Source organism: Somniosus microcephalus, chromosome 22 (genome assembly GCF_052327205.1).
Source record: "Somniosus microcephalus isolate GS21.2 chromosome 22, FLI_Smic_1.0, whole genome shotgun sequence".
Taxonomy (NCBI): Eukaryota; Metazoa; Chordata; class Chondrichthyes; order Squaliformes; family Somniosidae; genus Somniosus; species Somniosus microcephalus.
The window spans coordinates 67,069,303-67,080,401 of record NC_141008.1 but is presented as its reverse complement, the minus strand read 5'-3'; the positions used below and the strand labels follow the sequence as shown (position 1 = coordinate 67,080,401).

Genomic DNA, 11,099 nt, shown 5'->3' with positions numbered 1-11,099 from the left:
GTTTTCCCAGAGAATAACGGACCTATAGAATACGTCGTTGGCTTTTGCGGTGAGAGCTGATTCACTGGATACCTTCAAGAGAGAGCTGGACATGTTTCTGGCTGGGGCGGAGATCATGTCATATAAGAGGTAAGTACCAATAATATAAATCATGGTCACTGTGGTCTCTTGGACTAGTTTTGATTGCCTAGAGGGATCAGCGGAGGAATTTTCTTTCCTTAATTGGCTGTGGGGTTTTTTTTAATCTTATTTTTCACCTCTCCCAGACCTGTCATAGGGACAAGTGAGAAAATGTACTTGCCTCACCATCCAATGAAGGTGAGGCAAGTAAAGCTCCATAAAAATTGTAGAAATGCAGCAAATAAATTATCAAAATCAAACTTTCTGAGGATAATACCCCAGAATCTTGCTAGAGAATAAATGTTATGTCTTCAATGCTCACATCCCCCTTCAGAACAGTCTACATCTGCCATTGCTGGCCAGTTGCTTTTGAAGTAGAAAAGAATGGTCATCAATTTACTGAATGACTTAATCCAACATCTTTTCTTTTTGTTTTTCTTCTGTATTCCCAAAGTAGTGCCTGCTCCATTTCTGCCCAGCAGAGTTGGTCAGTGGCCTTTGCCTCTGCCGATAGATGCTTCAACATTTTCCCATTAGCTGACTAACACCAGGTTCAAAAAGGAGTAAAACACCCACTTTGACTTCCTCAAATGATAACCTAAACAAGCATAAAACAGCTTTTCTTAAAATAGTAAAAAAAGACTTGCATTTCTATAGCGCCTTTCACAACCACCGGACGTCCCAAAGCACTTCACAACCAATTAAACACTTTTGAAGTGTAGTCACTGTTGTAATCACAGAATCACAGAATCACAGAAACCCCACAGTGCAGATAGAGGCCATTTCGGCCCATCGAGCCTGCACCGACACATATCCCACCCGATCCCCGTAACCCCTACATCAACACATATCCCACCCTATCCCCGTAACCCCACGTATTTAATCCCCCTAACACTAAGGGTCAATTTATCATAGCCAATCATCCTAACCCGCACATCTTTGGACTGTGGGAGGAAACCGGAGCACCCGGAGAAAACCCACGCAAACACGGGGAGAATGTGCAAACTCCACACAGACAGTCACCCAAGGCCGGATTCGAACCCGGGTCCCTGGCGCTGTGAGGCTACTATGCCACCGTGTAGGAATGTAGGATGTAGGAAACGCGGCAGCCATTTTGCACACAGTAAGCTTCCACAAACAGCAATGTGATAATGACCAGAGAATCTGTTTTTAGTGATGTTGATTGAGGGATAAATATTGGCCAGGACACCAGGGATAACTCCCCTGCTCTTCTTCAAAATAGTGCCATGGGGTCTTTTACGTCCACCTGAGAGAGCAGATGGAGCCTTGGTTTAATGTCTCATCGGGAAGACAGCATCTCCGACTGCACTGGAGTGTCAGCCTAGATTTTAGTGCTCAAGTCGCTAGAGCGGGATTTGAACCCACAACCTTCTGACTCAGAGGCGAGGGTGCTACCCACTGAGCCACAGCTGACACAGTAAATTAAACATCTCAGTATTCTCTATTTTTGGAGGGGTAGGAATGAGCAGAGTAATATTAAAACAAACAAATCTGTTAATACTTTCTATCTCCAATTTTTTTTACACTAGTGTCTACTTTATTGTTAAAATTAACAAAATCTGTAATTTTGGCCTGATTATGGCTGAATCGAGTTGAGGATTAAAGATCAACATGTGGCAGAGCCACCAAGGGGACTCTGATCTTATGTACATAATTATCTTTAACTAATTGTTAGCTACAGAATGAATCTGTATCTCTGTTCATATTATCGCATGTACATAGCGCGGTCCCTTTAAGACTGAGACCCAACGCAATGACGTCATCACGTTGATCACGTGATCCTCCAGCGGCGGAAAAACATGATGACGTCATGACGTCCGACCAGGGAGGGGCTCTAGTCAGTCCTCATGGAGCTAGCAACCAATACAGACCTGTTATCCAGCTTTCCATTGTTTTAGTGTTAAACTCTGTTTATTAGTATTATTAAACATCGTTTGTTTAATAGACGACTCGATCTCAGTCCTTTGGTTAGGAATCTAGCCGTTCCTACAGTGGTGACCCCGAATTTTCGTGGACAATTTTCGCGAAAGAAGCGTAACGAAACATGGAAGCACATGCCGTGGCTTTGAAACTCCCACAGTTTTGGGAACAACATGCTGCCTCCTGGTTCGTCCAAGCAGAAGTACAATTCGAACTCCGCAACATCGCCATGGATCAGACCCGCTACCTCCACGTGGTCTCCGCACTCAACAGCTCCACGGCCACATGGATCATCAGCCTGCTCGAAAACCCCCCAGAGGCCAGCAAGTATGATGCTCTTAAAGCGCGGTTAATACAGGTCTTTGGACTCACGAAGGCAGGGCGGGCCCGCCGGCTGCTCGCTATGCCCGGCCTGGGCGATTCCAAGCCATCTGAGTTAATGAGCCAGATGCTCACGCTCCTGGGCTCCGAACCCCAATGCTTCCTTTTTCGGAAGTTATTCCTGAGTCAACTCCTCAAACAGGTTCAAGCCGCTCTCGTTAGATCGGACACCGCGGATTGCGCAGCACTGGCTGCAGAAGCAGACATGGTTTATGCGGTCACGCAGCAATACTGCTCCGCCACGAGACAACCCTCCTCCGCGGACGCCGCCCCGACGCCTCCATCCCCTGGCTTGTGTTTTTACCACGCCCGTTTCGGCGCGAAAGCCAGAAGCTGCTGCCCTCCTTGCAGTTTCGCGCCTAATAAAAAAAACAGCAACCCCGGCAGCAGCCCCAGAAAAGGAGAATCGAGTTTAAGGTACGGGCCGCGGCTGCGATGGCGATTGGGAATTCCGGGAAGCTCCTCTACATTACCAATTCCCTTTCGGGCCGGCGCTTTTTATGCGACACCGGGGCGCAGTGCAGCATCCTTCCCGCCTCAGCACATCCAGTCTGGGAGGCACGGTCCCGCCCTCAAGGCAGCTAATGGTGGGGCCATTCATACCTTTGGCAAACGGCAGGTCCGGGTGTGCTTCGGCGGACAACAGTTTCAGTGGGAATTTATCACAGCCAAAGTTTCACAAGCCATCCTCGGCGCGGATTTCTTATGCGCCAACAGCCTCTTGGTAGATGTCCGAAACCGTTGACTGGTCAGCGCGGCTACCTTCCATTCCATTCCGTGCTTCCGCAGTTCCGCACCAGCCCATACTGTCTCCTGCGCGTGACCCTCACCGGACGAATTCACCCGCCTACTAAGTGAATTCCCGGATCTGACCAAGCCCACTTTCTCCGCCTCGGCAGCTAAGCATGGTGTCCAACACCACATTACTACGACCGGCTCCCCAGTGTACGCACGAGCTTGGCGACTGGAACCCAGTAAGCTCGCGGCAGCGAAGGCCGAGTTTGCCACGATGGAGCAGCTGGGGATTATTCGCCGGTCGAATAGTCCCTGGTCCTCACCCCTACATATCGTTCCAAAGCCCGGCGGCAGATGGCAGCCATGTGGGGACTACCGTCGACTGAATGATGCAACGACGCCCGATCGGTACCCGATCCCGCACATTCAAGACTTTTCCGCCCATTTGGCGGGAAACTCAATCTTCTCCAAGGTCGACCTCGTCCGGGGCTACCATCAGGTCCCCGTACACCAGCAGGACATCCAAAAAACTGCGGTTATTACTCCCTTTGGACTGTTCGAGTTCCTCAGAATGCCTTTGGACTCAAAAACGCTGCGCAGGCCTTTCAACGACTCATGGACTCGGTCCTGTGGGATCTTCAGTTTTTATTTGTTTATCTGGATGATATCCTGATAGCCAGCTCCACCAAAGCGGAGCACGTCGACCATCTCCGCACCCTTTTTCGGCGCCTCAGCCAGCATGGCCTCATAATCAACCCGGCCAAATGCCAGTTCGGCCTACATCAGATTGACTTCTTGGGCCACCGCATTACCCAGGAGGGTGCAATCCCGCTGCAGTCAAAGGTCGAAGCAATTTCGGCATTCCCGAAGCCACAGTCCACCAAAGCCCTCCTTGAATTCCTCGGCATGGTGAACTTCTATCACCGCTTTGTGCCGAAGGCAGCACAACTCATGCAGCCCCTCTACGAGGCCCTCAAAGGCAAGATGGGAAAGGATGCAATTACCTGGACAGCGGCAATGGACGACGCTTTCGACAACACAAAAGCCGTTCTAGCCAATGCAACTATGTTGGCGCACCCTCTGCCAGGAGCCACCATCGCCCTCACCACGGACGCTTCTGACTATGCCATAGGCGCCGTGCAAGCACAGTGGGTCAACGGGTCATGGCAGCCACTGCCGTTCTTCAGCCGCCAACTCCGGCGCAACGAACGCAAATATAGTACTTTCGACCGTGAGTTGCTGGCACTGTTCCTGGCCATTCGCCATTTTCATTTCCTGTTGGAGGGACGTCCCTTCACCGCGTTTGTAGATCACAAACCACTGACTTTTGCAATGGCCAAGACCGCCGAACCGTGGTCGGCCTGACAGCAGAGACAGCTAACTTACATTTCGGAATTCACGACAGACATCCAGCACGTAGCTGGCAAGGACAATTTGGTAGCCGATTGCCTTTCTCACGTGCCCGTACGGGCAGTCCAGTTGGGCATCGATTATGCCCTCATGGCCACCGACCAAGCATCCAACCCTGAAACGCAGTCGTATCGCGCCGACACCTCTAGCCTCCAACTGGCCGATGTGCAATTCCATGCAGCAGGCACCTCGTTGCTCTGCGATGTCTCCACGGGGGATCCTCGCCCGATTGTTCCAGCTGCCTGGCGCCGCCAAGTCTTCGATGCCATCCATGAGCTTTCGCACCCGGATGTAAAAGCATCCCAAAAATTGCTGTCGGCTAAGTTCGTCTGGAGAGGAATGCGTAAGGATATCCGCGACTGGGCTAACACCTGCGTTGTCTGTCAAAAGTCTAAGGTGCAGCGCCACATCAGGGCCCCATTGGCCATGTTCGCTGTGCCAGAACGGCGATTCGACCACATCAGCGTGGATCTCGTCGGACCGCTGCCACCGTCCCAGGGTTACACACACATTCTAACCATGGTCGATCGCACTACCAGATGGCCCAAGGCAGTACCTTTGGCGTCTACTACGTCTGCCGATGTAGCCGGAGCGTTCCTCTCCTCGTGGCTCGCACGTTTCGGCGTCCCGGCGGATATTTCTTCAGACCGCGGTCCACAATTCTCATCCGAGCTCTGGAACGCTGTGGCCCAGGGTCTTGGCACCAAACTTCACCGCACTACGGCCTATCACCCACAGGCAAACAGTTTGTGCGAACGTTTCCACCGATCGTTAAAGGCATCGCTGAGAGCCAGCCTCCAAGGCGCTGGCTGGGTGGATAAGCTTCCATGGGTCATGTTGGGGCTGCGCACGGCACCCAAAGAGGACCTGCAATCGTCTGCCGCAGAGCTTGTGTACGGTCAGCTGCTCCGCGTACCGGGAAATTTCCTGCCGCTTCCCACCGCGCCATGGTCTGCGGCCGACCAACTCAGCAACCACCGGGAAATGGCCAAGGCTTTCGCACCCATTCCGACTTCACATCACGGCCTGCCATCTTCGCACGTTCCAGCTGAGCTAAAACATGCTGAATTCATATTCATTCGGCATGATGCCCAAAGGGATCCGCTCAAGGCTCCCTACACAGGACCTTTCCGCGTAATAGAGCCCGGTGACAAGAGTTTCTCGGTTGACATCGGTGGTAAACCAGACCACATCTCCATTGATCGTCTCAAACCGACGCATCTGGACATCGACCGGCCAGTAGAGACTGCACAGCCGCCACACCGTGGCCGCCCTCCAGCTGCACCCGCACCAGTCCGAAGGCTCCCATCCGCCAGCCTGCCCGCTGTTCAACAACGTTCACTCCGAGAATACAGGAGTCGCTCTGACAGGCTTGTCAGACCTCCTAGTCGACTGACTTTTACTGTTAAATACAATTCTGGGGGGGCACATGTGGCAGAGCCACCAAGGGGACTCTGATCTTATGTACATAATTATCTTTAACTAATTGTTAGCTACAGAATGAATCTGTATCTCTGTTCATATTATCGCATGTACATAGCGCGGTCCCTTTAAGACAGATCCAACGCGATGACGTCATCACGTTGACCGCGTGATCCTCCAGCGGCGGGAACACGTGATGACGCCATGACGTCCGACCAGGGAGGGGCTCTAGTCAGTCCTCGTGGAGCTAGCAACCAGTATAGACCTGTTATCCAGCTTTCCATTGTTTTAGTGTTAAACTCTGTTTATTAGTATTATTAAACATCGTTTGTTTAATAGACTGACTCGATTTCAGTCCTTTAGTTAGGAATCTAGCCGTTCCTACAAACAATCATTTTAGGTATTCCTATTACTTCTCTATGAAAGGGCAAGAGGGTGTATTAAACCCTGAATGCAACGATGCACTGTTTCTTGAACTGTGGATTGGTGTTTAGTTTCTTTCAGTTACCAGATCTTTATTTCATTAGTAGGAAAGCCTGTCATGGTGCGAGCCGTCAATAATTGAATCAGATAAGTGGATAAGGTTCAATACTGGGAACATACTTTAGTGTGCTGTTGAAATATTCTGGCCAAACAGATGTTCTAGAAGGTCCTATGTGGACTAACTAATTAAAAGGAACATTGTTCACTGTAGCTGTAAATAGAGCACAATAGTAAAAGCTGAGTAGCCTTCTTCCAACTGTATCATTTTTACATTCAAGGTAAAATTTCCTACTCAATAAAGACATAGCGCAGACATCCATGCATTATATTTCTGATTTATGAAATGAACAGAAATAATAATCCTTAAACGAGTGTTCACTGTGATGTTCTGAATATAATTGAAGAAATATATAGCAAATCACCATTAGATTTTGGGTGCCAGCCTACTCAGGACAGATTTAATTAAAGACCTATCCACCCACATCCTAATGAACTTTCCCAAAATAAAGCTTGCATCAGCATCCACTAAGTACTCTCAAAACCTGACAGCTAAATACGCGCTCAAGACTACACAAAACAAAAACAATGCATGAGGATTTGCTAACAGGTATGGCAACAACCAAGAAAAGACTGGAAACCAGACAGCAGTAATCATAGCCATTGTACTAAGTCACTTTCACCTCAAGGCAGATCAGTGTAAATTTTCTGACTGATTACTAGCCCAACTGGACTTTGGACAGTTTGCGACTCACCGCTGTGTAACCTGCATCGTGCTAATTCTGTGTTCATTCCTGGGGCTAGCCTCATTTAAATATTACGAGTGAGCTCCAAGTATTCTAGCCTGGGATCTTGCCCATTAGGAAATTGCATGTTGCCGCAGGATTTAAAGCAACCCAACAGCTTAAAAGGGCAGGCATTGATATTGAACCATCTCTGAAAGAAACACTAGGAATAGTGGGAGTTTTCCTGATTTCCCACTGTAACTTTGGTGGAAGATCATCAAAAACTCTGGCGAAATGGTCTACTCCAATCTACTGCCGAAGTTATGGCAAAAGATCGGGAACACCCTACAGAAATTCTACATCCAAGAATCTGCTGGTGAAAATGTGCTGGAAAGAGTGGAGTCGGCCAAAGAGTGGCTCAGTGCACCATAGAGATTGTCCTTGAAGAAATTAAATGGAATAGAAGATTGCTCTTCAACAATGAGCACTGGAGACCCCAGGAAGAGTAGCCCAAGGGCAATGGGAGGAGAGTGCACCAATCTTAATGTCTCCTCTACTGCCCTGCTCACATGAAAGCAGTGCAGGATAGATAATACAGCACCACAAAGTGCGCCACTTCCAATTACTTCACCCTCACGCTGTCTTAAAGTATTTTCAAACCTTACAATGAATGCCCTTTATACCCCAATCCTTCACCTAGAAATGTTCCTTCACTTGTATCCTTTCAAGCATTCAATCCAAAAAGAATCCTCTCATCTAATGTACCTGACTGTTACAAGTAGACATCATCACATTCAGTTTAACCAGCAAGCTGACACTTGGCTCTAACTGTATGTCATCGTAACAGCTGCGATTTCTTTTTTTTTTTGCGTCTTTTACTCTCGGGAGAAGATAGCTCTCAAGTGCCATGAACGACCAACAGCAGGTGGCAGAGCTGGACGTTGAGTGTTAAACTGGTATGAGGAAGAAATGCTCATAAGAAAGGCCATAGAGAGCCTTTTCTCGATGTGTCAACTGATGGCGAGCCAGGCCCGAGGACACCTGGCCACTCCTGCACTTTACAGCACACACCATCATTCATTTGCAGCATGGTGGCATAGTGGTTAGCACTGTTGCCTCACAGCGCCAGGGACCCGGGTTCGAATCCGGCCTCGGGTGACTGTCTGTGTGGAGTTTGCACATTCTCCCCGTGTTTGCGTGGGTTTCCTCCGGGTGCTCCGGTTTCCTCCCACAGTCCAAAGATGTGTGGGTTAGGTTGATTGGCTATGAAAATTGACCCTTAGTGTTAGGGGGATTAAATACGTGGGGTTACGGGGATAGGGTGGGATATGTGTTGGTGTAGGGGTTACGGGGATCGGGTGGGATATGTGTCGGTGCAGGCTCGATGGGCCAAAATGGCCTCTATCTGCACTGTGGGGTTCCTGTGATTCTGTGATTTGCTCCCTCCCAAGCACCAGCTCAGATACATGTGCACAAAAACAAACAGAAATGAAGGACAGGAAAAGAAAAGCTCGTCCACTGAACCGGCCTTAATCAGAAATTTTCATGGGCATTTGATTGTCAAATACAAATAAATTGACTTCACAAGGCTTAGCCTGGCACAGGAAACAAATGACAGTTGACCCATTAAGCCCTCCATTTCCTATTGAGGAGACATACATTGCAGTACCATGGACTCTGCCCACTTCATTTCATCTCCCAAAGGTGGTGAATAATTACAAGTAAAATTTCAAGATAATTTCTAGGGAACATCTCATTGGCCATTAAATGTAATTTATTAAAACTCTAGGATATCAATCAACGCAGAGGTAATCCTTTGCCAAAGAGGATTTTGTCCTTTCTAATATTTAAAATGTACCAGGAGTTATTGTTCATAAAAGAGTTATTGTTATCACTCCCTTTTTGGAGAGGGGTGGAATCGGGGAGACTCTGTACTTGAAACTTTCTAGCAAAGAGTCCACACGCCTTCGATCGTGGTCACTCGGAAACAAGGCTAATGGCAGCAAATTTAAAACTGTACGGAGTCTTTTAGAAAGCTCCCCTGTCCCCTTAGGAGCGTGCTACTGTGTGCATATTTCGAGCGATCTGGGGCATAGTCCCTCTGGAAATTTTGGGAAAAGGTGCATTTGGAATAGTTTTTTGACTTTTGTATTTCACAGACCCGAAACGGGGAGGAACAGTGTTGATGTAATGAAAGACTGAATTTGCAGCTAATTTGTTTCAACAATAAAAAGTGCCTATAGAAGACAGACACCTGGAGTTTATAGTTTGCATTTTGATTTCCATTAAGAGAATTTAAAAAATGTAAAGAAATAAGTTACAAGGGTTACTGTGTTTATCTCCAGCAATTAAAATATTACTGTACTGAGGAAAGAATTTTAAAGCTGGAAAACTAACAGAGCCTTAAAACCCCTGAGCAGCAAATAGGAATATGCACAGGGTTCCAATCCAGAACTTTTTCCAATAAATTAAAAAACTTTCTTCCCTTAGTAGCTGGTACAAGAAACAATTTTAAATTAAAAATCCCTATCTTACAGATCCAGTTCTCCCTAGAGTCCTCCTTCCCTTTATTAAAATATAAGCTCAAAGAAAGACTGCAACAACTCTGCTTTGTAGAAGTTAGATTATAAAAAATAATATTCTTGGCAGTTTTTGCTTTCAAAAAAGTGTTTAAACAGGTCCCCAAATGGAAAAGGCACTGGGATTCTAGTCTACTAGGAACACCATCACTCGCAAGTCCCCCTCCAAGTCACACACCATCCTGACTTGGAAGTATATTGCCGATCCTTCATCGTCGCTGGGTCAAAATCCTGGAACTCCCTCCCTAACAGCACTGTGGGCGTACCTTCACCACACGGACTGCAGCGGTTCAAGAAGGCAGCTCACCTCCAACTTCTCAAGGGCAATTAGGGATGGGCAATAAATGCTGGCCTTGCCAGCGACGCCCACATCCCAGGAACAAATTAAAAAAAATTTTTTTTTTTAATCTAACCCCAAACCAAAGGAAAAATAATGACAAATATGAAATAAGTACAGAAAATGCTAGAAATACTCTCTGTCAGCATCTGTAAAGGAAAAAAAACCTCAATGTTAATCTGTCATTTCCTGTTGCTGTCAGACCTGCTGCAAATTTCCAGCATGTCCTGTTTTTCTTCTCAACACCAAAGGAAATTTGTGCATTTTTAATTAATCTATCACTCTTGTATTCTAAAGAAACCCTCTTGAGGAAGGGAAGGGAGCAAAAAGAGCAGCGAGAAACCCCAAGAGGGAGCCAGATCACGACACTGCTGATTCGGCGCAAATGTCTTCCCTTTGCTGTCAGCAAGACCCCTTTACTGGGTCGAGTCAGTTGTTCATTTACTGTGGAAAACATGCCTCTGACTCTGGAGCTTAAGTCTGCTAGAAAAGCACAAACTGTTGCAAAAAACAGTTTTCTTTGGGCTTAAGAACTCTGTGAATGTTATTTTTATGTGCATGCAGAAATTACAATTCTGTCTGCTGTTTAATCACTGACTGACATCATACCAAGGTGACCTTTAGAAGACATGTGACTCCCTTAGAGTTAAATAAACATTTGCCAAAGTCAGAGGAAGATGGCTGTTCAAAGCATGCACAACGACTTTGATACGATAGTTATTGGAGCAGGAATCCAGGGATCTTACACAGCCTATCACCTCTCGAAAGATAAGAAGGCACTGTTAATAGATCAGGTATGTATATTCAAGTAAAGTCATTTGTAGAGCTGTGAAATTTCATCCATGTTACACTCAACAGTTTAAGTGAGTGAGTGGTCTGTCAGCTGCAAGTCAAACTGACAGTGCTGTCAAGACAGTGCAGTGCCAGGGAATTTAAGTATGGATGGGAAAACAAATGCATTGTAACTTC

The 11,099-nt window shown here is 47.3% G+C and overlaps 1 protein-coding gene across 2 annotated transcripts in view; it reads left to right on the top strand.

Annotated features, from left to right (window-relative positions):
* The first annotated feature begins 10,492 nt into the window (after nt 1–10,492).
* The window catches only part of pipox (pipecolic acid oxidase), a 93,664-nt gene continuing 93,057 nt past the window's right edge, over nt 10,493–11,099 (top strand). Inside the window, exon 1 of one of the 2 annotated variants that reach the window (XM_085965008.1) lies at nt 10,493–10,924. In XM_085965008.1, the coding sequence (XP_085821134.1) occupies nt 10,808–10,924 (117 nt within the window). In that variant the 5' untranslated portion in view covers nt 10,493–10,807. The remainder of the gene's footprint in view (nt 10,925–11,099) is intronic. The other variant, XM_085965006.1, reaches the window with a different exon arrangement.